General features: G+C 41.8%; 1 protein-coding gene and 1 long non-coding RNA gene across 2 annotated transcripts; one reads left to right on the forward strand and one right to left on the reverse strand.

The window, feature by feature from the left end:
* The first annotated feature begins 25 nt into the window (after positions 1-25).
* LOC145439962 (uncharacterized) lies at positions 26-27,974 on the forward strand. The gene is made up of 7 exons (XM_080317631.1): positions 26-409; positions 553-649; positions 785-909; positions 1,695-2,171; positions 26,911-27,007; positions 27,188-27,287; positions 27,665-27,974. Exons 1-7 carry the CDS (start codon positions 26-28, stop codon positions 27,972-27,974), a joined length of 1,590 nt encoding a protein of 529 aa, XP_080173757.1.
* On the reverse strand, positions 14,934-16,195 carry LOC145438524 (uncharacterized). Its single transcript, XR_013914954.1, has 2 exons — positions 16,142-16,195; positions 14,934-15,548 (listed from the first exon to the last, which is right to left on the reverse strand). It is a non-coding gene; the product is annotated as an uncharacterized LOC145438524 (long non-coding RNA).

Here is a 27,974-nt window from a genome sequence, read left to right on the forward strand (position 1 = left end):
AAACCAATGCCGTAAAATGGAAATAATGACGTTACCCAAATACATTGAGCCACAAGATTCGCTTTTACTGAACAATTCCAGGAACTTCCGCCTCGGCCCAGGATCCGAGAACTACACGCTGCACGTTTCCGGATTCTCCGGGAACGCAACCTACGATGCTCTCTCATCTCGCAACAATCAACAATTCTCAACGCACGACGCGGACCACGATGGGTGGCCGGATATGAATTGCGCTTCTCTCCTCGGAGGAGGCTGGTGGTATTGCGCCCAAAGCAACCTGAATGGAAACTTCGACAAAGGACTTTGGTGGTGGGCGGATATTGATGGTGACTACTACTCCCCCCGTCGCCTCCTGCGCTACTCGGAGATGAAGATTTACAAACGATGCGCTGCACACGAGAAATGGACTGTGAGTAGAATTTGGAAGCTTTCAGAGATGAAACTCGGTTTACTACGAACAAAAGTCAAATTATGTAGAAGCGAAACTAAATAATGTGGACTCGGAATTCGTGGATTTCTGCGAGATCGATTGTTCGCCGAATTTCGTTTCAGGTTTTCCAGCGAAGAAAATACGGAAACGTGGATTTTTTCCGGGGTTGGAATGATTACAAGAAAGGATTTGGGGATTGGCATGGAGATTTCTGGCTTGGTAGGAAGGTTTTGCTTTCAATTTGATTCCTTCGGGTTGTAGAATTTTGTTCATCCTAACCTGGTCATTATCTGAGTAATAAAGTCAGACGTGATTCTGTGCATGGTTGTAACAAAGTCAACGTTTTGTCTCCAGGACTCGAGGCATTGCATCAAGCGACAAAGGAAGGGGACATGGCCTTGGAAATCAACATGAAGTCGAAAGATAAAAAGGACAATATGCGGGCTGGATACAGGTATTCGAATCTGTATTCGAATCAGGTATTCGAATCAGGTATTCGAATCTGTATTCGAATGCATCAATTCATAGATCTCACGTCATGAATAGGGTGGTTATTTTTTGAATTGTAAAAAAGTCGAAGTTATTGCGTTAGCCACAATTAGGTCAAAAATATTTTTGCCATCCAATTTTTTGTCAAAATATCAAATGCCGGTCCGCCAAATAGACTAGAATTTTATATTTCGATTCCAAAATGCAAGAATTTGGACGTTAGTTCATTAGAGAATTGACACATCAAATTGTAAATTGATTAAAAAGTTTTGAACGTATTTTCTGCATGGCGTCACAATAGACAGTTCATAGGCTATACTTTCAGCGTACGTCAAAATGCTGCAAGTTTTGTACAAATCCGGAATAAAGTACCCTAAAACTCGTTTGGCACAAGTTCTATGTGAAAACAAAAACTTCGGTCAATTCCGACAACGCGATTAAGCGTCATTTGGCAATATAATATAGGCTATAGCAAACAGCAAAGTCGCATTTCTTTCAACAGAACCGAACAATCACAATTCCGTTAATGGTAGCTTCTCGTAGAAACTTCAATGGAACCAAGTATAAATATATAATATCAAAAGGCAGCAAATGATATTTCCGATATTACATTCGAATTGCATAAATTTGTCGCAATTAAATTTAGGGTACATTTTTATGTTTGAAGGTTTACTAATTCGCAAGATATGTTTTGAAGTTGTGTTGCTGGTCCGCTCGATCAAAACATTGAGAACCACAGGTTTACACAACCAAATAGTCGTCTCAGTCATGACAGACCGGAATAAGTGCAAGTGCAAGCTCCTTGACTAAGCATCAGGCCAACAAAATACTTGTCATGCATGACTGGTTTGAAAAGACTCCGAACCGCTTAGCTATAGAAACTGACTTCAATTCTCATTTCAGCTACTTCAGCATCAGACCTGAATCCGAGAACTACACACTTCACGTTTCCGGATACTCCGGGAATGCAACCGATGGTTTCGTATATCACAACAATCGACAATTCACAACGAAAGACGTGGATCACGACGATCGTACCCCAGATAATTGCGCTTCTCTCCTCGAAGGAGGCTGGTGGTATGGCAACTGCAGCGCCAGCAATCTGAATGGAAACTTCAACGAAACAGACGCGAAGGGAATTTGGTGGCGGGGAAATGTTCATAATCAAGTTCTCCCCTCGCCTCACCTCCTGTGCTACTCGGAGATGAAGTTTTACAAACACAAAAGATATGCTGCACCGGAGAAATGGACTGTGAGTAGAATTTGGAATCTTTCAGACATGAATCTCGGTTTATGATGAACAAAAGTTCAAATCAGGCTGAAACGAAACAAAATTTCGCACCATAATCTCGAACGAATACTCAGAGAAGAGAATCCACTGACGAGGAATGGGGGTAGTTGGAATTTTAGTTAAACTGCAGCTCCATTACGGTGGCTTTCTGAAGAAAAAGGCAGCAGCCAAGAATTTTTTCCCGATTGTGTCTTTAATTCGATACCACATCATATTTAGAATGCAGTGCCCCTTTAAGGCGTAGATTTTTATTTATCGTTCTTTAAATGAAATTTTATTTCCGTCCATATTCATTTACAAAGTAATTCTTGAGTTAAAACCAGAACAAACGAATGGCTTTTTTGACGCATTTTCATTTTTGAAGAGCTGGCATTCAGTCAAATCCTACGCTGTTCGGCTGAAACTTCTTGACTTTTGTTTATAGGCCACCTTGCCTATGATTTTCATCACTCTTCTAGTACAAATAAAAAAAGTTATAGACAGAACTACCGAGTGGCTTTTTTGACGCATTACAGTTTTTCTACCTTAAGGCATCGCAGTTTCATATTCTTGCAAGTGGGTATGTATCTGCTAAACGCAGAAAAGTCGTTTGTAACAACAGCACTTTGTTAATATCGACTTGGTCTAACTGTGTGAGCAACAACATCCCTTATAATAGAATGTCGTGGATTATTTTATTTATTATATTTCTGAAGCTCAGCGTCTTAAAGGACATGACATTTCAAATGTACCATTAGACCAAGCCGACATCTGTATTGTCAATAATAATATACTAGGGTTGTACAAGGGTAAGGGGCCTTTGCTCTGGTCTACGTGATGGATCTTCGGGAGCTTGATCTAGTAAATTGAATGCATATGAGGACTGAGGGCATTAGTGCATTATGTTTAGTCAGAACCTCTCGAGGAACAGGTTTATGGACGTCATGAGCTTTCTATTGACATAAGGAGTAAAAAAAGGTGTAGACTCGATAAAGATAATATTGTTTTCGCGTTTATTTCATGGTCGAAATGCCAGCAGATAATTGGGGTAAAATTTCAGATGGTGGATGCTGCTGCAACCAAGTATTTGTACAAGGGCGTCACATATTTACACAAGGATAGGACAGGACACCTCTTCTATAATCAACACATTTGCCAAGCATAGTAATGTGAAGAGTCTGATGTAATCCATCTTGAAACAATGTTACGTGGATGTGGCTGTATACGCTTGGAGAAGCAAACGAAGTCCCAGTTGACACTATTGTCAAAAGTTGCTTGAAGCTATACCCAGGACCAAAAGAAACACTGGCAGCTTCATGTAGCCACACTGTTCAAAGCTATCATCTTGTTGATAAGCGTAACAGCGAGATGCCAGTGTAGAGATCGAAGTTGTACAGTGTACACATATATATTGCGTTCACTCCAACCGGAGGTAACTGCTTCCTTCAGAAACAACACAAACAAGAAACCAGTGACGGTTAAATGTAATAACGAAACAAAACCAGGGGGATATTATTGGCCAGGTTGTGTAACGGTGTCGCTACTAGTTCTTTACACTCTTCAAGTGTAAATCAGTTCACAGCCAGACAGGTACCGTAACAGTTATATTGACGACAGTAGAAAGCCGAAAAAGAGTGTACCACCCAGACACAGACAGAATATTCTAGAAGGTTGCGGTTATCTCCCGCGAACGCATTGTCTCAAGGCGTGACGTCATTGGTCGCCATGGTACATGAGAATGGTACATGAGAAAATATCTACCTCAAAACAAAAAGCAATGACAGACCAAAAAGCAATGAACATACAAATGATTAGGATAACTGAATATCAAAACCGAACAACATGTCACATTATGTAATCCCATCATCCAGCAATCGGATCTGATGGTGAGGCTGGCGATTCCCACGTCTTGAAATCATCCGACCATTCAAAGGCAGTTTTCTTACGAATGAGTTTCACCAATGGCTCTGCAATGGTTGAAAACTGGTCAATGAATCTTCGATAATAGGTTGCCGTGCCGAGGAACGCTTGAATATCCTTGAGATTTTTCGGCACTGGCCAATCCTTCACAGCAGAAACTTTGTCATCACTACACTTGAGACCATCTGGGCAAATGACATGTCCCAGGTGCTCTACCTCCTGGTAAAACAGTTTGCATTTTTTAGGCTTAAGCTTAAGACCAGCGTCACGAATTCGCTTGAAAACGTCTTCCAGATTGCAGAGTGTTTAGTCAAAGTTCTCCCCATACGCCAAAATGTCGTCCATGAAGGCAAGGCATTTCTTCCACAAGAGTCCATCAAGTAACTTCTCCATCATTGCCATGAACGTGGCAGGCGCATTACACAAGCCAAAGCAAAGGACTGTCCACCGAAATTGCGAATGCCCAGGTACGCTGAGTGCAGTTTTGTCTCTGTCACTTGGATTTAGGGGCACTTGCTAAAAACCGGATTCAAGATCAAGAGTACAATACCATTTTGTCCCACCCAGAGAATCCAGGATATTGTCAATGCGGGGCAGAGGATGGGCATCCTTTACCGTGATTGTATTCAATTTCCGGAAGTCGGTGCAGAAACGGTATGTGTTATCCCGCTTTGGAACCAGAACAATCGGCGCGTTGTAAGGGCTTTGGGCCTTCTCGATAACGCCCAGTTTTTCCATCTTTTCGATCTGCTCACCCACAATTTCTCGTGCCCTCCAACTCAAACGTCGCGGAGGCACTTTAACTGGTACGGTAGAAGATAGCTCAATTTTGTGCTCCACCAAAGTGGTATATCCCAATTTCCCATCAGGCCCCGTGAATATGTCCTGATACTTGATGAGAAGATCTCTTAACCGTTGTCGCTGTTGTACATTCAAGTGGTCTGGTTCTTCTACGAGGTGTCGCAGATGGTCCGGCAGATCCAAGCACGGTTCAACTTCCACGGTGTCGGGCGCCGCCACAGACCCACAAGTCGCAAGGGGCACTAAAGAGCCTACTCGTTCCCCAGCGGGGATTACAATATCATTTTGAGATAGCTTTATCATCATCACAGGCACCTCATTACATGTAGGATCAACCAACCCGGACAACACACACAAACCACGATTATCATACTGGCTCTCAAACACACGCGAAGATTCAACCACACCATACTGTGAAACGGACGGAAACCAAGGCCCACTCACTGCACCCATGACAGCTCTTTCACTCCACTTAGGGACTATTATCTGTTTCTTAGTTATAACACCACAACAGGACACCGACAGCTGTTGCAATATAACATCTTGTCCATGCAAACTCATCATTCCTTTACCCATGTACAAAACAGCATCATGCTTCTCCATAAAATCACACCCTAGCAAGCCATATGGCGCACCCAGACGAGCAATCACAACCTCTTGTTGTGCACAAAAATCATCAATACGTAGGGTCAACACCACTGTGCCATATAACTCTAAGGTAGGCTTACCATATTTCGGAAATGAAAAAAGAGGACACTTTTTCAGAAATTTCAGACATGCAAAACTGGAGAAGAATTCTCAAAAACCGGTAAATTTTTCCCACCTCATGATCGGTTGACTAAAAAAAAAAAAGGTCATCACTTCCGCTCAGAGCTCAAAATCACGTTTTTCACTCCACATTGCCAGGTGGATGACTGAAAAAAAAAAAAAAAAAAGTCTTCTTTTCGCTCAGAGCTGAAATCACCGCTTTTCCCTCCGATATACCCGACGGAGCTTCACTTCTGCGCTAATTTGCGGCATATCACTCGCAATTTCCTCTAAATCTGACCTAAATTTTCAAAAAAGAGGACAAAATCTGAAAAAAGAGGACAAAAGGGCGTCCTCCGAGGACACTTTCAAAAAAGTCCAAAAAGAGGACAAATCCTCTTAAAAGAGGACGTATGGTAAGCCTACTCTAAGGGGCCACCAGAAGCAGTAACAAATGGGATATCACATGGTTTCAAATCAGTTATATCATACAGTCGAGTGTACAGATCATAGTCTAGGAAGGTACGGGGACTGCCTGAGTCTACCAAAAGTTTAGCCGGCAGGCTGTCATTCACCGATGCAACGGTGTACCAGCTAGATGTGAGCCGAGGCGCACAAACAAAATTCATAAGTCTTTCGAAATTCTGGTCCATATCCATAAGAGCAGCGCCATCGGACCTATGGTCTGCTATGGCATGTTTAAAGAATTGTCTGATTGGTGGGGCTCATGTTCGCCGGTGACTGGCGGAACACCAGTAGTTATATAGATCGCTCGCGAACGGCCATTGGTTCTTATGGGCGGGGTGGTGACCTGCCTGAAAACCCGGGGTGATGACCCCACCCTTTTAGACCCCCGTGCGGCGGTGACCTGCCATTGTTTCTCATGGGCGCGGTGATGACCCCACCCTTTCAGGTATAGGCTGCGGTGATGATATACCTTGAAAACTCGTGTTGGTGACCCCACCCTTTCGGTATAGGCTGCGGCGATGACCTGCCGTCTCGTATTCGAGGGAATCCCAACGTTTACGGTGAGCGCGACAATGATATATCGTTTGCTTATGGACGCGGCGATGATTCGTACTTTCGGGTATAGGCATCTTTCGCACGGTGTTAAATATGTATCAGGTAAATAGTCATGTGAATGAACCTTTGTTAATGTGTATATCGTAAATTATTATATATGATGTCGTAGTTTAGTCGTGACAAATGACCGATCGTGTTCTAAGTCTTTCCTCGCTGTTGATTCCTACGTAACCTGAATAGTACTTTCAGATCGGATTATTCGCACCTTTCGTACCGCTGTTTCGCGCCTACAGAATAGTCTGCTGTTCACAACCACAACAAGAATCACAAGTATACACATTTATACATTCATTTATTACTCTGAAATCAAACTCTTCACAAAAGCACGCACAATCGTATCATTCACTTTTTTATCATCACCAAAATTATTCAAGTATTCCTTGGCTGAAAATCCTTGAGCTCTTTTTATCAAGAATGCTATAGCATGATCTCCACACACATCAGAAGTTTTACTTTGTAACTGTTTCCCAGTCACAGAAAATTCATCCGGCTTCAGGAATTCGATTATCTGAGGTTTTAGTGGTCCGAAACCTAGCGAATCATGAAAATGAGTATCGTCATCTCTGTATATAGTCACCCAGTGAGACCCAGGCAAACTCGACTCGTCGTAATTAATGGTGATAGCGAATTTTCCGCTAGTTGGTTTCTTTGGCAATTGGTCTACTGGATAAGTTCCTAGATATAGACTTCGCGCATCAGGATGGTTATAGAGAATATCATTGATCTCAGACGTATTCATATTTCGACGACTTGTCTTTTTTGATTCAACTGTAGAAGATGTTGAAACTCCTTCAAACATAACAAGGTTACGGAGGTTGGTAAAGGCTTCGATGTAGTCAAAACCAGATGCACAGTTCCTGTCTTATGAAGTTGATAACATCCCAAACTATTGTCGGGTGTCAAATCAAACACAAAAAGAGTGTAGCCATTAACATTATCTTCGCGAGAAATATTTAAAGGTGCCTCTGATTCCCAGCGACCTGTCTGATAGAATAGTGTCATATAACCTTCGAGTCCGCTGCGTTTATCAAAATCGAAATGAAATTCGCGTCCGTTAATTTGACGGCCATCCACGCTTAAAGAAAGATTTTGAACATCAAAGTGTTTAAAGTTGAATGGGTTTTTGGTCCGAACACCGTTAAATGTCGTGGTCTCGACTAAACCAATTACGATCTTCTTTGGCATGGTGCCACTAACTAACTCTTTATCAATTTTCGATAAACCCGCGGCGAATGTATGAGTCGACATTTGTAAGCGTATCCAGGGATACTTGGCAGTATTCTTCTGTAGTACAGACTTGTGTGCTAAGCTTACACTTTCAGCGATCTTCATCTGTTTGACATACACTTCCATTTCGAGTAAAACAATTTGTACATCCTCCACGCCACCAAGCAGACAGAAATTATCTTCGTTACGTGTAAATTTCAATTTCATGTCGACATTATCCAACATACATCTAGACTGTTCAAAAAGACCCATTCGAATTTTTCCGATCAACTCTAACGGAGTGCTGTTTTTTGTAAGGTCTTTTCGTTTAAGATATCCAGTATTCGCTGCACCAAGAACATCCATAGAGCCAGCGACGTCTTTATAAAAACCTTGTCCTTGCACAAAACTCTCCGAGGCGCCGTGAGTATCATTCAACAACCGCGAGATATAAGCTTTGTACGCATGACAATTATCCGAATTTGTGATAACCTCATTTGAAATAGTTACATCGATTTGTTTGAAAAGAGAATCCATCATGTTATTGACAAGACCCACTTGCGTATCATCTGCTAAATCAGTTCCATCACGTTTAGTGAGCTTCAAACGTAATCTCAAGAATGTGTTTTGTAGATCCATATATCGATCCGTCCTTGGTAATTGTACTTCCATGACATTACCTAAACTATGTGGTTTGACGACGACATATTGCGATTCCTCAATACTGGTTTGTGTGTGGGGTATACTAAATATGTTTAATCCGGAGTTATGACATTCTCTGGAACCCGCGTGCATCAACATAGTTCTTAGTCGAATATATCCTGTTGTTTACGACGACGTTTGGATGAAGTGTTCTTTGACTTTGTTTTTTTCCTTTTTATAGCTTTTGGGGTTAAAATTTTGTCAATCACTCGACCGCCAGCTTGTTTACTTCTCTTGACAACACTAGACTTGATCGAGTTACCCCGTAATAGATCTCTCGCTATTTCACCTCCAGTCCGTAACAATTGACCGCCGGCGTATTTCGCAATAGGTGTCACTAAACGACCAAGTGATTTAAACAAACTCCCGATACCGGAACCGGCTTGAACTCCACCACTGAAATATCCATAACCATCGCCTGTCTGGTTATAATGACGATGGACAGAATGATGATCACATGTGAAAACAACTTTCATAATCGCTTCCTAATGTTAAATGTAGCTTGCAATGAACGACTTATTATATTTATAGGTTCCCCAAACTCATCCCTGAGGTAAAGACATACAGAATCTACAACATCTTTTGAAACAGGGAAATAATACGGATTTGTCGCTATCCAATTATGCGTGACATCGCCATGTGTCAGTGGTATAACTCGTAATAAATGCGCTAACGTATCTCCAAGTAAGTGAGGGTGAATAATATCGCAATACACAAACAAATATTGTCCAATCGCCGGTTCGGTTAAAGTGAAATCGATCTCCATGAGGGCTCATTCGCAATATCTCGTCGGGATGTTGTTGATGGTGAGTAGTCTGTGTTCAAAATCAGTACCAAGCATAGAGGTGGTTAACGTCACTATTTTCATCGTGCGTGGAGTGTCAATGTGGTCTCTATATCATGTACTAACTGACCGTATTGGTCCCTGATGGTGATTTTTATATCACGGATGTGGTTAATCGACACAGGGAAATAGAACGGTTTTTCAAATACAACTTCTTGTCTCATCCACGTCTCGTTATTTACTTGGATCACACGAAGCAATTGACTCATGTAATCACCCACCGGATGATGTCGTAGTACATTGATATACACAAATAGATATCTGAGGTGGGGTTGAGTTGGTTTAGATTTGATCGACGTGACATTACATACTGGTGTCGACACTTGATCAACTACACTGAAATAATTTGTGAATATATCCGTGGGGTGGAGTGTGATATGTTTCGGGTAACGAATTCGGAAAAGTTCGTCGTTGATTCTTTCGGTGAAACAGTGTTTGAAACTTTCAGATAATATTCTTCGCATCAACTCGAGGTTGTTTGCATAATTCCCAAGTGGTGTTAGGTACGCTTCTACTATTCGATCTTTCTCATTATGTAGCTTCCAGAGTGCTTGATCACGATTGATTATAATTCGATCAAGAGATTCACTGACAAAACTCAAATCCATCAACGCAAACTCATTACAAATAATTTCATTCGGTAACACCACCGAGAATTCGCCTTGGGTGCCAGACAACGTGATGTAACTCATATTGAATCAACAGCTCTACGACGGAAGCGTAGGGTTACTGTCACTGGTGCTTTTCGAAATTTAATGGGGTTGCCAGCTGCATCACGTAGATAAATTCGTATCGTTCTAAAATTGTTTTTCGCTAAAGCAAAGAAGTATGGTTTTGGGAATATGTTGATTTGGTTTTCATTCGGTTTAGCGGTTACAGTAACCACCCGTAAAAGTTGTTGCAGCTTGTTACCGTGTGGTCTTGGTTGTATCAGATCGCAATACACATAAACCTTATCAATCCGTTCCAACTTTATCGCAGGTGTAAATATAAATTCTACCACTCCGTGGCGACGAGATACAACGCGTCTAAATGTTATTGTGTCCAACACAGAACCAAGTGGTGTCAGTCCGTAAGGCTCGGGTGAATCATGTGTGGTATGGGGTATGTGTTTGGTGCCAGAGTCTGCGGTATCGGTATTTATGGATGCAACTCGCTTGTGTCTTTTTTTACTCGTGACTAATCTTCTGAATGTGATTCTAAAGTCACCGAATCCTTGTAAAATGAAAATGTCCCCCATGTAATATTTCTCGTACGATTCTAACATTTCACCGATGCTGTAATACGAACCTTCGGGAATATAATACCGTTCGGTGTTTCCGTTTGCATCGACAAATCCAAAACCGATACTTTTCGCTGTCACTTCAATTCGCGGCTGAAAATCATGGGGGAAGGTCAGCTCACATAATCCTAGCTCATGGCGATTCATTTCTAATTCTTTGTAAAGTTCCGTTTGAAAATCTGTGCTAGTATTCGGAAATTTATCCAAACTCGCATTCGAAGGTAGAGTCAACAACATTTTATTGTTTCTTTCAACATATACGGTGAGGTGATGGATTCGGTAATAAATACCCAAGTGAAGAAGACAGTAGCGTTAAATATATCTCACGATCCACCCCGACAGAAATTTGATATAATGAAAACACGATTACACACACTAACATACAAATCTGTACAATAAACACAATCTGGTTTTTCAGACTGTTCGAGACTTGACCCATGCGAGACGAGACGGAATCAGAATCCATAGTTTGGTTGAACAACATTTTCAGAGTCTATTTATACAAATCCGAGACCCAAGAATTAAATTTAGACGGATAACCCAACCATTTTACAAGATATTGCGTTTTCTTTCCTTTCCTGCGAGTAGACAGGATTTTTTCGATATTGTAAATATTATTATTTCTAGTTATTGGTTGTAACTCTTCACACTGAAAGCGACCGTCTATAACTTCACCGTGGTAGTCTTTCAATTGATAAGTAGGAGGGTCACCTTTACGACATTGAGATACGAAAAAGATTTCTTCGGTCCAACTCGCCAAGGCACTTTTTACAAAATTACCACGTGATTTCGAAATCCTGACGGGTGTGCCGATAGTTAGTTTGGGTTTTTTAGGGGTCATGTCACCGTATAACCTATGGAAAATTTGTTCTTGATTTGAATAATTACCATCCGCTGGAGGACACCCTATAGCCACGTGAAAAGTAGTGTTATACCCCTGGCATATCTCAGACACGACATTAACATAATTCAAAGTCTTATTATGCGTGAAATAACGGTATAACACTTGCTTCAGAGTACGAATAACACGCTCGCATATCGACGCTTTCAGTTCACTATTTGTATGAAAATGTTGCACATTGTTCTCTTTTAGGAAAGTCTGAAACGCACGATTAGTAAACTCAGAACCTTGATCACTTTGAATAACATGAGGTATACGATCCTTAAATATTTCCTTGAATCCACGAATAATACCTTGCGAGGTTTTGTTCTTGAGTGGATACAGATATAAAAATCGACTGAAACAATCGATCGTCAACAACACATATTTAAAATTATCGTTTTCTTTTGAAAGATTTTGCATATGCATGAGATCGGTTTGATACTGAACACCGAGACCGGACGTAATCACCCTAGGTCTCTTAAATTTCTTTCGATAGGGAAAATGTTTTGTGTACGCGTCCTTGCTCGAAAGAAACTCCTTGACTTTGGCTCTATTCCGCCCTCTAGAGAATACGTATGCACCGCGGTAACTACCAGGTAGCCCGGGTGTGAAATACTTAGTATGGCTCCCATCCGTATCGTCTCGGGGTCTTGGGTGTACGACCACTTTTCGTCGGGGCATGCTGAGTCTTTACTTTGCTTCGTTGGCTACTCGGCGATGGTATAGGAATCCTTGATGGTTCACCCTTGATCAGGCGTCGCAGCGCGTCTAACTCACTAGCCGAAAATAGATTCCTTTGTTCTGATATATCGATTTTCATCGGTTGATTCAATGTGTCGTGTTTTGTTTGATAACGATTTAGTGCGTCGTTATATAAGGCTAATTTTCGTTCTTGGGGTATGTTCATCTGTAATATGTCGCTCATACATTTATCGATATCCAAATCCAATTTCTGAACTTCAACCTCGTTGATCGGGTTCGGAGTTATGAAGATTTTTTTGAAAGAAGTCATTTTTTGAAAAGATTACCGAGTAAACCAGTGACGACGGGTAGGATGCTTGATAATAGAGTCATAAACATACCACCATTCTGGTTAACCATACGTTTTTTATGTCGAATAGAGATGTCTTTCCTGACAAGTCGACGTAAACTACATTTATGAGCTGATAGTCGCTTTCTTTTATACTTTGAAAGAGGGATGTTGCCGTTTAAAATGTTCTTTGTACAATCGCATATACACTCGATCAATTCTTTGCTGGCCCCCGATATAATTTGCTTGCGTATCTCGGGTTTACTTTTATGTAGGAACTCTAGTGTGGGTATATGCCGCCGTGTCCGAGCTGGTACCTTGGTCATTTTGAGTTTAAAGTCGTCTCTGCGCTTGGCTATTTATACCATCGGGCTATAAACCACCATGGTTTCACCAGGAAATATATTGGTCATAACTCGTCGATTTTCAGGTGCTTCTTGCGTGAGATCGAGGAATAAATAACTATGAGGTTGCCTAGCCGCGTCACGATAAGCCTCTGTTAAAAATCTAGAGTTTGGATACATTTGTCGACCAAGAAAACTGATCTGCTGTTGGTCGCGCGGATTCTTGAAAATCACCATATACGAGCTTGAAAGACTCAAGTCACGTGCTCCTTTACCCTTGTGATACAGGTTCTGTGTGATATAGCAAATTGACTTAGCTGAATGATGAGAAAATCTTGTAAAGTAGTCTGCAATTTTCGCCGTCTCAGTCATGAAATCATCCACTATAATCAAAGTGTCTTCAGAGCAAACCTTCAACTCTTCTAAAATATCTAGACCGGCGTGGAATTCTACGTTATGCATCGTTCTGAAAACCTCCTGGTAATTATTGTAACAATATACGACCCTGGACACACTAGGTTTAATCATGGATGTCGCATGCCTAATCAGCTTTGCAACAAAAGTAGTCTTCCCACTTCTTGAAGGACCACTCACAATACACGCGAATGGGTGGATCAATTCCATCATTTGTTGTTTATTGAAAACTCGATAAAGTGCATGTGTTTATATATCAACAAGGTTGGGAATATCCACTGTTGTAGTCATCTTGTTCTAGTGGAATATATAAACCCAGTAGAGTTCGATTTAACAATTTTCCCCGGGTTATGAAATCTTCATCTGTCCCTCGTAATTTCGTCAGTGGAAGTTGTAGTGTCACGAACGCTTTATAGACGATTTCCACCGGCTGCGCATGGGTGGCGCCATTGTTACGAAAGGCTGGCCAGATGTCGGATCGGAGGTTTTGATACCCCATCACTTTTGAAGGGGCGTAACGTAGGTCATTATAGTTGTAGATCTATATGTGCCGGTGCCTGCATATAGCATGTACAAACGAAGCCGAATGGTGTCTCACACCCTCATTGTTGCGTCCCTATGTGCATTATGCAGTAATGACAGAGTGCGGTGAATGGTACCGGTATAGCTTCCATCGCAAAGGACAAGAAGCTATAAAGAAAGATTGTATTACGTTGGAACATAGGAGAGGTTACTGTTGAAAGGATTTTATTTAAGGTTTGTGTAACACTGGCATATTTGTGAGAAACTTGTTATTTATAACATTCATTTCCATATACTTCTATCATAATCATCATATTATTATGACAATCTGCATATTATTATTGCCTCGACTCCTATTTGTGTTTCTTCTTCTGTTACCTCCACTGAGCTATATCCTCTGTAAAAATGAGTGCACTGTATTAGTCCAGTGCAATAGTTGCGATGAGTAGTAGGCCTATAAGACCTTTACATGTGATTTCATGATTTCCAGTCAAATTTGTTTATTTCTGACGAAGCAATAAATTGTCAATATGTCTGTAGTTTGTGATTTACATTTCTAGATCACTCAGAGAATATAAGAGTCTGTGAAAGACATTTCCACGATAGTGATATCAGGCTTGTCTCAGTCAGTGATTTACATTACTAGAGCTCTCGGAATACAAAAGTATATGGAAGACAATTCCGCGATGATAACATCTGGCTAACGCATTGCTGCAGACAGAATACGAGATATGGCTCTGTCCTGGCAGAATACGAGATATCGCTCTGTCCCACCTAAATTTCCGTGGCAAAAGATTTCAGTCGAGCAACAACGAGTGAAGAGAATCTCTGACAGATTGCGTGATGACGTGGATATTTTTCTATATAGCCTACTCATAGAGACAGATCCAACCACTTCGTACAGCAGGGTTCACCAACTCAATACCAGTCTCAAGGCAACATCGAGACGAAATAAGTCACACATAGTTACCACAAAAAAACTAGTATTTTATTGAAGGAATATAAATATAACAAAGAATATCGGGACCATGAATATCATTTTATTCTACAGTATGAGCTGCGTACGATACCTGACAACAGTTTGCATAACAGTTCTATCCGAAAGACATCTCTTAATCTTGTGGGAATCCCCAAGTGGTTTTCTAAGACTCTCAGTCTTGGCAGTATCTGCGCCATCGCACGTCAAGCCAAGATACCCCGCCCATTCTGTCTCGATTAAATGCTGTTACCATCGCCGAAGCTGTTTCAGCTAGTGAGACAGGCCACCCCTGGGTTTTTCCACCCAGATCTGTGGTTTTCGAGCATCCCCTGGGTTCATCAGAGTGTTCGTCAGGTCAATTTTACGCTCGAAAATCAATTATTAGACCAGTAAGATCAATATGTCGTGAAATGTACGTCCTTCAGTTCGAGTTCGCCATTGTCGATGGATTCAGCTGTTATTGTAACGGGAGAGTCTTGAGAGACTGTTTTCATTCGATAGTTTCACTACTAAAATGAGATGCCTTGCGATGCGATGGAGCTTCATTGAATGCTGACTGTCAGGCACTTGGCTGCAATCATGTATGTCTTCATCTTTGCAAACTAAAGATTGAATGAGCATATAGGAGTCAATATTGTTATGCCGTTTTGGGTATGCCACATCAAGATAGGCAATCATCTCCAGATAAGTTTCATGCAGCATTAATGCCAATAAACGAACACAGTAAATTAATATGTACCGGTGCTGTGTCTGAGAAAATGAGAATACTGAAATCCATGTTTTCTACAAACATTTTGTAGCCTAATAATCAATGTTCCCTCTAATTTTTGACGAGTCTGCGCACACTCACCAACTTATTGCGCAGAGCCTTGGACAACAGTGCGTAACGACTAAAAAAATGGTCCTCACTTCAGAGTTTTTGTGTGCAACTTGAATTTTCTGTGCGCAGAGACCGTGTAAGCACTGCGCACGTGCGAAGCTTCGAGGGTACATTGCTAATAATATATTATTTCCAGATCAAGTGAATTTCAGTGCAAACGTTTCAAAGTCCACAAACGTAAAAACTGTTGAATATGCATAGGCTACACCGGTAGCCATGCATCTGTTCGCGACAATAAGAAGCCAAGAACTACGTTCTTTACAGTTCCAAGCTGAACTTCTTACAAGATATTAGCATAAACTAATATTAAATCACCTTATATATACGCGGCTTCCGTACATTCCAATGGCGCGGTATTCAGAAACGGCGAATAACCTCGTCAGGGGTGCAAAATGTGGCTGGTTCTGAACTTGGCCAGTCATACACTACTGGCGCCAGAGCGCTGGAAATCGTCTATTCAAGTCGTCAAGCAGCTGATCCCAATCTGTAAAATAATAAATCACATAAGAGGATTCATAACACGAGAGGATTCATAGCGCTTTAAAATCTAACAGTGTTACTATAACAACTATAGACCTCACCCTTGGAACACTCTTTTAAATCTTTATGTTGTCTCGAAACGCGTTGTTCGTATAATTCATGCGATATCTCTTGATTCAAATACAGCTCCACGAAGTGTACATGATCGCGGCGTTGTACAAGTGTCTTTTCGTGTAACCGAGTCAGGCCTGCTTGTTCCAGAACAGATATTATGTAATCACTAGCCATGTGTAAAAACAAGACACAGATATCAGGAAATATTGTTACTAAAATGTTTTAGTTACAACATTTCGAAAACACCCACAGATTGTAAACAAAGTTTCATCTAAAACTATCAGTGTTCACCGCAGATTATGTTCACAATGACCAAGGGAATCATGTTTACAAAAATCATCGGTTGTAGCATCACTACTTTCAGTGTCAGAACGAGGTCGTTTCAAACTGTTTGCGATTCGATGTTGATCAAGGAAAAATTGGAATTTTCGATGTTGCTTGCGGGTTCTCAAGTAGGTTTGTCTCTCTTCGTGACCGAAAAGAGGTATCCACGAACAATTTTTTCCCAAGACCACATAATTTGTCAGCTTTGCTCTGTTGAATAGGATGTGGTTATCACTCGGCGTCTTTCGATCAGGAAATTGTAGTTGAAGTAGCGCTTCTATGCAGACACTTCGGACACGGGTCCATTTCTCATCTAGTTCCTGACGGCGCGCCTTGGATCGATCGGGTATCGTGCGGTCTTGTGAGTTGTCGTCGGTACCGTGAATCGAGAGCTGTGTTAATTCCTGCTCCAGTTCAAGCGTCTCTTTGTGCAAACTATTTAAATCCAATTCTGACATTACTGACTCAATATATGAAATAGCGTTATCCATCTGGAAAACAAATGACACATTAGCACATAATAAATACAAGTAAATCAAAATAAAATCAAACACACAGAATATACAAATAAAATGCAATAACACACAAAATATACAATTACACATTTAATGGTAGGGTTGACACGCCATCCTCGAGCACTCGGCGTTTGGCATAGAAATAGGAAAATGTTTTACGCTGTTGTTTGTACGTATAGACACCCCTATCTCTGCACCGAAACCCCTTGTTCACTCCCCCGACAGATTGCCTAGATGTCAAGACACCCAGAAAAGTTTCGAAATCGACTGGGTTGGGTTTCTGGAGGCCTTTGGAAGCCAGTTTTTTCTTTGGCCCATCGCAAAAGTAATTTTTTGATTGGAGTCCACAGAAGGATGTACCACCTTCGTACTCCACTTTCATCAAACCCGGTTGACGAAGGTAATAGGCATACGTGTCTTTGCAACACTGTCTCGATCGGTCAAAAGAAACCGGATCAGCCAAAAACTCAGCTCGGTGCTCGTCACAAAAATAGCGTGGAAACCAGTTCTCGTATTCCACATAAAATTCATCCCTTTTCTCGGGGATAAGGATATCGTCGAATGAGGCTGAATGCGAAAGATAGAGGGAGTCTGTGTCCATCATTAATAGCATGAAGCACTCGTCACGGAAATATTTACACAAGCAATCATAAAAAAACGACAGCATCTTGAGCTTAGCGTTGTTATAAACCCAGAACCCCACCTGAATACAGTTACCCCACTTGATCGTTTTAGGTCGATTCGTTACTTCAAATAGATCAGCGTTCAATTCGTCATATTTCACAAAAAAACGATCCTTCACGCGGGCACCCAATTCACTTTTATCACAGTAGGTGGTTCGTTTGAATTTACGTGGATTCATCAAGACCCGACCATAGCTGCTGTTTCCGGCTAATTTTTGTGTCAGGGCAATAATCTCTAGGTTAGGGTCACGGTCCCCAGCCCGTCGACAGTCTGAGACATTTTTCGCAAAGTTGTCAAAACATGTCTTTTTGGTGAATTCGACCGCCTCATGAAGTTTTGATATAATCAACCCGTGCTCTACATACCACTTGATCAAGTCAGAGGTCAACAAGATTTTCTTACCCCAGTATGAAGCAACTAACATGCGCGTGGGTTTGGTGAGTAATTTACGATCAATGGCGAACTGTTTCATGTGACCTGACAAATGCTCGCGAGACACCATCGTATTTTTGAATATCGGACATAGTTCAACAAACTTCCTTTGCAAATGTTTTGGCGTAAAAATATCGACTGATAAACATCCGAAGAATGTACCAGTCATTACCATCTCCATCAATTTATGCGCGTTGACAGACTTGGTTCGAGTCAATTGCGGTTGAATTCCGTTAAGATATCGCACAATATCAGGATTTTCCTGTTTCTCCGTGCGCCAGTCGCATTCCCATTTACATACGACTTGATAATTGAGGCTTTTGTAATAATCATGAACACGTTTAGTTCGTTCTCGACGTTCCAGGTCATCACAGCCAAATCTGCATTGATGCGCGTGAAAATGACACCCAAGAAAAGACAAGATTACCCCTTGACCAGCTGAATTACGATAGAACCCATCAGCGGGGTAATTACGGGCTCCTACGCGGATTTCGGGTCCATTAAAAGCATGGTGGACATGTACATTGTGAATGTGTGAATACCTGTTTAGCCATTGAGCTGCTGTCTCCCCCCATTTCGGTGCGGTCTTTACAGGTTTGAATTTAGTACACTCAGCATCGAGTGGTTGCCAATGAACCGGGAAACCAGTTGGACTAGGTTCACTCAAAGCAAAAAGGTATAACGAATTGCTGTCCAGCCCTGTTACATGTTGGGTAATCTGAGCGTCCTCCTTGTAAAAAAATTCTTTGATTCGAGTTTCACCCTGTTTTTGATATCGATGAAAAATGACTGACGGTCCACCCACTAAATTGTCTCTGAATAGCGAAACCAGGTCTTGATGTTTATCATTGAACAAGGTGAAATCGCGCGGAATGCTATTGAAAAGATGTCTTGATACAACCCCAGGTAGGGAGACAGCTTCCTTGAATATATCCACACTGAACTGACTTTTGAAAGATTGAAATTGTTTTTCTAACCCCTCAATGAAGTAGTGAGTATCGATTGCGTTGTACCATTTGAGATAATCACGTAAAGTAGTCATTTTGTTATCATTCCAAACCTTCAAACAGTTTTCATATTCAGCTGTGGATATATTACGACCCTTTAGCGAGCTGTAAAAGTCGCTGTGGCTAGGAAGACTCGTATAATCCAGCTTTTCCAAACTAGTCAGAAACTCGTACGGAAAATGACCTTTAGCGGCGCTACATTTGAAGGCTTTCAAATAAGCATCGTACGAGAACCCGGGTGCCAAGTAATTCACAATATCCAAAAATTTAAGTCTGTTCGTTGTCAACGAGAGGAAGTTGTTACCTCGTTTCAATACATTCAGATTTTCATCAACGAGTAAACCCATCAAGTACTCTTTGAGACAGTTCAAGTCGTACCGACCACCATTGAACGATAAAACAGGGATTTGTTTTAAATATCGCATAAACTCCTCTTGTAAACGTTCAAGAGGTATTTTTTTCTCGGAAGGATCGAGTGCTTTCATTTAGGTAATTTTAGTTTCGAGCATGTCCAAGTAGTGTTGATATTCCATCTGTAACAATCTGAATGACTCACTTTGAATATCATGAAAATGATCAACCATTTCTGCACACAAGTCGTTTGGGTCACCGTTCGAGACAATTACATACGGTTCCAAGAACCCTTCCACATTAGAAGATATACTAACAGAAATGGGAATATGTTTACACTCCCATGAAGTTTTGGAGGAATCTGGAATATCACACTTTTCAAACATGCTCTCGATATCGAACGCGATACGGTATTTGAAATAACGAAGCTGGTGAGGAACAAACACCCCTTCTAGATCAAGTTTTTCAAATATATTAAGAGGAGGGCTATACACGCCACCGGGAAACACTTCAACAGGTTCTGTTGTACATTTATGTCTGGTCAATTCATACTGCAAATTGAAAAATCTTTCGCAAACATCACATTGATAGCTCTCAGCGTAACGGAATATATCAGTAATTAGACAGAAATGGTTGCTTTCTAAATGTAAGTACACAGGTTTCGCTTCAAACGTACTACGACGGATTGCGACAGCTTTACCCTCAGTTTTTGTGTACACAAATATGGCCACATTAAACAAGTCCTCGATATCGTCCAGCATGTCAAGAGTTACACCAGATTCTACGTTGACCTCATACACCGAAGTAAACTGTTGAGCCATTGCCTTTGTATCTTTTCCTAGTGAGTGCGCGATACAGCGAAAAGCACACAGATGATCCTTGTACCTCGTACCGTTTTTTCGGCGTGTAAATGCCATGATACATCTCGCCCTCGCAAGCCATATCGGGAGTTTAATACCGACGCAGCCAATCAACACGCCATCGGTAGGATATACATAAAACTGTACATTAGTCAGACAGACCGGCAGTGACTTAGTGTTTGGTCGAGAATTTCGTAATAAATCAAGCGCCGTTACTAACCTTATAGACTCAACAAATTCATTGAATTTAGCTAGTGTTGAAATCGCCGCCGGTGTTTCTAATACACTATCAACATTCGCCGATGCATGAAAATAACGAAATCTCAGAGTCTCGACGTGGTACAAAATAAATGCATACGCGAAATTGACTTTGAAACGGGTCGACTCTGAGAAAAATATAGCTTGTATATCGCGGAAAACATCCGCTAACTCCCGACCAATGACTCGAATATTATACACATGGTTAGTCTTGTTCACTACATACGATTTTATCGCTTGCCAGTTCTGATTTACAACTTCTTGGCGTTCGTCACCGATCTCTGGTGGGGGATTCGGTTCTTCGCGAACACGATTCCGTCTGCGTCGGCTCATCTGTAAAATTGATAACACGCGGTCAAATTCAGCACTTGGGGGAACATTAAACTAGTCTTACTTACATTCTAGTTTCTTTGTTGGTGTCTTCCCCGACTCTTTATGCTTAATAAAACAAGTAACACATCAATCTATGTCCATTAACGTTGTGTTATAGCGGATAACTTACCAGTAGACTCGTGTATTCAACTTGAGTTTGCTCTGTCTGTTCAACAACAAAATCATTACATCATGTTCACTACTTCTGAACTGTAATAACTCACCTATGCAATTCTTTACTTCAATTCCGACGTTTGTTGTGTCTGTAGGATAACGAATAACATATTACGTTCATGAATCAAAGTAATCGTACCGAATAACTTACTAATTAACTCCTTATCCAGCAATCCGCGATCGAATATACCCAGACAGTCAGCCACGTTGTTCGCTGCTCGACACTCAGAGAGAAAGACCTAAACCGCTGATTCGAGATTACAAGAGCGCCAGCACCACTAGTGGTTGCGCTTTTAGAATCTATTGTTTATTTATGGCTCTAATGTAAAATCTGAAACGGAAAACAGAAATTGAGAATAGACACTCACAACAATGAAAATCATTCAGCACAATCACAAATTATACTTCAATTTTGTTCTAATTTCTAGAAGTCGATGCAAGTACTCATCGGTTGCGGTATTTAATTCAGGCTGAATCTCATCAAGACTCCAACGCTGACCCTTGACAGTAAGCAATCGTTTGATGTCAGCCATGAGCTTTGTGACAGTCAAATTTTTTTCTCCGTCAACGAATCAACATAACATAGTATTGAACCTAAATGCGGCTTAACAACGTCAATAGTCTGGAGGTAGGTGACCATCTTGTCAACTGTGTATTGACATAACTTTTCTTCCTGCTTCTTTTTTCCCTTCACGTCGTCGCGAAAATCATCGTCACTCGCGCTTTTAGATTTCACAGGTTTCTTACCAACCTTCTGTCTGGGTTCGGTACGATTCAAATTTTTCGATTTCCCATTACGAAGCTGTTTAGCCGGTGGTATGCCCGCCGTTGTCGATATGGTTCTTTTTCGAGTTGGCTTGTCGGTTGATACAGATTTAGGAGTATCAGTCGCCGATAGCGACCCCGCGGGGCGTGGTATCGTCATCCCAGAAGTCGACGGTTTCTCGGGATTCGGTAATTCGTTGCTAACGGCTGTCTCGTCGGTCGGTACACGCGGTATCGTCACCAAGTTCGTGAGATCGTTAATCGCGCTTTCTCTAGCTAGTTGACCCGACTTCAGCCACGCCTGGCGCGCTATATCTGTATAGTTTGACTGCATTTCGATCGTTGCCGTAAGGTTGCGTTCTGCGGATTCAACTCTTAAATCCGGTGTCATCAGATCACCAGGATTAATCGCATCAAAGATATCCGCGTTCTCTTCAAATTGCGATTCGAATGCATTTGGTTCATAACCAAATTTGTCAAGATTATCTATCTGAACCTCGGCCATTGTATAATAATTAATCTAACTGCTCCAACCGACGTTTATGTCTGCGACAGCGAAGTATAACAATCTGATCGTGGTGTTGGCTATTTATAGATTTAATTCGATAGTAGCACGCGGTTGGATGGAAAATAATTCAGCGCGCAGGTCATTCGAAATATAGGTCGCACGCACTGCGTAAATCCTTTTGCAAACAGGTCGCGTTTCCGAATTTCAGAACCGGACGTATTTAGTGTGTCACACAGGTCAAAACGCGGCCGCGGACATCTGTTTTTCCAAAATCGCGCAGCGCACCGCGCTTTAGTGAATTTCCTGTTTAGCGAAACGGGTGATTTTATTGTGTCACACATGTCAAACGCACCCGCCAACATCTGTTTTTTCGAAATCTGAGCGGTGTATTTCACCATTTTAACACATTGCGGTGTCATTCTCATGGTTTACTTTTTCAGTTGATAGTTACATATACTCGTTATGGCAACTAGCGCGATTATTGAGAATTACCTTCTGTACTATCATAACTTGACAACCCCCACATTGAGCGAAACAGAAAAATTCATCCACGGAGTACTAGATTTCTATGTACATGGAGAAAACGTGAACCGTGTTCGAAAGTGTGATTTTACCGCATTGGTTAACTCGATTCGATCATACGGCATCGACTGGAATGGGGATTTTAGTGTCATAAGCATTGCGGCGATGAAAAGTGACATACGTACCCTAGCGGCGTACAGAGATTTAGCAACAGACATCTTGAATACTCACGACAGTACATTGATAAGTGACTGGGTAAGAAGAAAATTCATTCGTGTCGTGTCACTTGTGAACGGTATCCTTTCTTACAGAACTCCTGTAAAGTTTATTTCAATCCAAGTCTATTCACGCGGGTCATCAGGATTATACAAAGACTGTTAACTCACTCAATACCACGCGCCTAATTCTATAAATATCGACGGATTTGTTGATGACTCTCACTTTATCAAACGATATGACATCAAACAGCGTCAGCAGTATGCAAGTCGGAGCAGTTTCAAATTTTCACGTCGGCGTCAAATTCGTCTCATCACCCAAAAGAGGTGGCGTTAGCCAATATCTCAAAGGTATATTCATCGACGGCAATAACGAAGAGATATCTTTCACGTGTTTCAATCGTGAATTGTTCGGGGTCATTGAGAAAGCATTCTCCAAACGAAAAAAACTCATGGTCAAATCCGGTTGGGTCCAAATTGACAAGTTTACTGGAAAACCCACTGTATTACTGGGACGGGCTTCGTCAGTAACTCTGCATGGAAAATCGAGACATACGACTGAAGAATACCCATTATTGACCTGTGAATCGGTATACGGAAATAAAGATGAATACGTCTCGATCGCCGCTACTTGTGTTTCTCGAGAGGAGAAGATGGTCAATTCTGGGGCCGGAAAGGAGTTGAAATTATACAGTTTTACATTGAAGGATGATACTGGTGAGGTGGTTTTGGATCAATGGAACAAAGCCTCGCTCGTACCCGGGAAGAAATATCAACTCACTCGTGTTAAAAACTGTGTCGGCAGCTTGAAAATCGATCCGTTAACTAGACTTGTTGAATTGAAAGAATAGTTTGCATATTTGTATACCACAATACAATATTTCATTTCGCGTAAAATGTATGACCTATGTGATTCGACAACTGGGTTAGCGCGGTGTTGTTCTACTGATCGAGGTGTGAAAATTGTGCCATCGCGATGAAGTTGTGGTTGTGAACAGCAGACTATTCTGTAGGCGCGAAACAGCGGTGTGAATAAGCCGAAAGTACTATTCAGCTAGCAATCAATAGCGAGGAAAGAGAACACGATCGGTCATTTGTCACGACTAAACTACGACATCATATATAATAATTTACGATATACACATTAACAAAGGTTCATTCACATGACTATTTACCTGATACATATTTAACACCGTGCGAAAGATGCCTATACCCGAAAGTACGAATCATCGCCGCGTCCATAAGCAAACGATATATCATTGTCGCGCTCACCGTAAACGTTGGGATTCCCTCGAATACGAGACGGCAGGTCATCGCCGCAGCCTATACCGAAAGGGTGGGGTCACCAACACGAGTTTTCAAGGTATATCATCACCGCAGCCTATACCTGAAAGGGTGGGGTCATCACCGCGCCCATGAGAAACAATGGCAGGTCACCGCCGCACGGGGGTCTAAAAGGGTGGGGTCATCACCCCGGGTTTTCAGGCAGGTCACCACCCCGCCCATAAGAACCAATGGCCGTTCGCGAGCGATCTATATAACTACTAACACCATCTCTATCTCTATTGGGACACGAAACTAGGTGACCCAACTGGCCTCAGTAAGCACAATGGGAATTTGGGCAGTTTTTGTGAATGTGTCCAGTCACTCCACAGTTATGGCAAGGTCCATACACAAACGTTACGCTTCTTTGATAGGGAGGGCTTCTAGGCCTACTCATTGGTGGTGGATTTCTGGCAGTCACTAGGTTGCTAACCAGGTCAATCAGCTTGTCAATTTTCGATTCCATCTCATTATCACGCTTGCCTACTGCAAGACGTTCATCGCCATTTTTTGGTTGTAGACTTACAGGAGCCACAACTGGTTTACTAGTTTTGAACAATTGACTGTTAGGCGGTCCATCAACGTATAAATACAAATCCGCGGAAGCAACTAGTTCATCTAGGTTACTTGTTTTCATCAACGTTAGCGGTCGGCGAAGGTTAATATCACCAAGACCATTGATAAACTGTTGACACACAAACTCATCAAGAGCCGCAGAATTCATACGTGGAAAAGCCTTCAAGCTAAGCGTAGCCAGAACTGATGCGAATTCTGTTGGGGATTCTCCCAATTTCATTTTGCGTTTGTTAAATTCAGTACGGCTCAAGGTTTCCATACCTCATGGAACGTAGCGCTTCTTCAATTTGGCAATTACACGATCAATATCCCGACGGCAATCAGCCGACATTTGTGCAAGCACTTGCAAAGCGTTACCACGTAAGCTAGCATTAAGCCTGGTACAAGCAGTTTGTTCGTCCCATCCGTTGGCCAATGTCACCGCATCAAAATGGCATAAATAATCGCTAATGGGCATATTCACACCATCAAATGGTTCCAGTTTAATAACACCAACAGCGGGTTTGGGCATGCTATGACTAGATGGAGTGGGGCGTACAGAATTGCTACGAGTAACACGCACTCTATCATTTACATACTGTGGTTCTGGAGACATCACATCAGTTTTACTGTCAGTCATATCAACAAACTCCCCCATGTCACCATTATCATTACTGTCAAACACACATCCACTCGCATTCGGAGCCGCAGACATACTCTCACCTCCCAAACTTTGTACAATGGTTAATACACGACTGAGGGTACTGTTTTGGGCTTCCACCATATCGTCGATCCGGCGATGAACCCGCTCCAACTCTGCTCGCAGATACTCATTCTCTTCACGCAATGAATCCATATCGATACCGGTAGTCTTGTAGCACTGATCGCTGGTTGTTGACTTGAAGACTGGTGTGCTCGCCAATTGTAACGGTGTCGCTACTAGTTCTTTATACTCTTCAAGTGTAAATCAGTTCACAGCCAGACAGGTACCGTAACAGTTATATTGACGACAGTAGAAAGCCGAAAAAGCGTGTACCAGAATATTCTCCCGCGAACGCATTGTCTCAAGGCGTGACGTCATTGGTCGCCATAGATGGCGCCCCGTCACAGTTGCAAGGCAGTATTCTATGAGGGTACCAACAAGTCGACGATGGTCCATATGCATGTTTTCTTAGAATGTGAATGATCTTCTGCTTGCCAAAATGCCGATAATATGCAAATCGAACATCAGAAGATGTTTGCCAAATCCGAGTCATCAAGAGATGAGACAGGCCTGAATCACTGGAAATCAGTGTCAACACTGAGCAGAATCCGCAGCAGATTTGATCATTTTGATTTATGAAATAGTTCATCGTAACCGAGGTTGCGTAATCAATTGTTCGCGGGCGTGTGTGTGAATAGTTGTCATTAAAGTGAGATCGCTATTATTGATGGCCCTGCCGGACTCGCTGGCAAACTTGAGCGTACTCATATGCGTAAGTTCGTCAACACGGGGAAGCTTGCACGGTCCACGTATCATCTGCATTTAAGCATGTTCTTAACCCTAATAAATTGATGCTGATGATGATGGTAAATTGAAACATTTTTATCCTGTTCCCTTTTTTTCGGCCGGTCACCTCGTGCAGGTTTTCCAGCGAAGAAAATACGGAAACGTGGATTTCTTCCGAGGTTGGGATGATTACAAGAAAGGATTCGGGGATAGTGATGGAGATTTATGGCTCGGTAGGAAAGTTGTAATTTGATGACTTCAGGAAGAATCCGTAACTCGGTCATTATCTGTGTAATAAATAACTCGATTCTGTGATGACTGAGATATTCTCGTCCGTGTAACGGTTTATGCCATAAAAAGGAATTGATTCCAAAGCCAACGCCTTATATCATTTCTCAATGTTTTGTGTCCAGGGCTCGAGACATTGCACGAATTGACAAAAGGAGACGACATGTCGTTGGAAATCAACATGATGACGAAAGATAAAAAAGACCATCTTTGGGCGAAATACAGGTGAGTTGTATTCGAATGCTTCAATTAAAACACATATCCAAAAACGAAGCGCAAAAAGGTATGATAGTGACCACATGATAAAAACAAGGGGTTTGGATTGCAACTCCACAAGGCCAGACAGCTGAAACGAGACGAAGTAAAAAGTCATTTAATTCCATATTTTTGGTGCGATTCATAATGGAAGTACACGGTCACATGTTTCGTAGGTCAAAACTTTGTTAAAATAATTTTTCACGTCAGAAAATGGTAAAATCGTCGATGTATTTGGGTCGTAATTGTTGAGAATATCAATTAATCGTCCCAGACCGGATCCGCAACGACCTGAAGTCTTTCCCAATGCAAAAGGAAGGCTGTTTTGTCCGGAATCTCCTTTCCAGGTACTTCCGGATCACACCCGGATCCGACAACTACACTCTATTCGCATCCGGATTCTCCGGGAATGCTGGCGATGGTCTCTCACATCACAACAATGTCCAATTCTCAACGCACGACGCGGACCACGATGGGAGGTCGGATTTGAATTGCGCTTCCGACTTCGAAGGAGGCTGGTGGTATTGGACACACGGCCTCAGCAATCTGAACGGAAACTTCAACAAAATATTCACGCAGGGAATCTGGTGGGGGAACAATGACCCCATGTTTCGCAACCTGTGCTGTTCGGAGATGAAGGTTTACAAAAGAAACTGA

Source organism: Botryllus schlosseri, chromosome 5 (genome assembly GCF_051294905.1).
Source record: "Botryllus schlosseri isolate E-star chromosome 5, Bs_hap1, whole genome shotgun sequence".
Classification (NCBI taxonomy): Eukaryota; Metazoa; Chordata; class Ascidiacea; order Stolidobranchia; family Styelidae; genus Botryllus; species Botryllus schlosseri.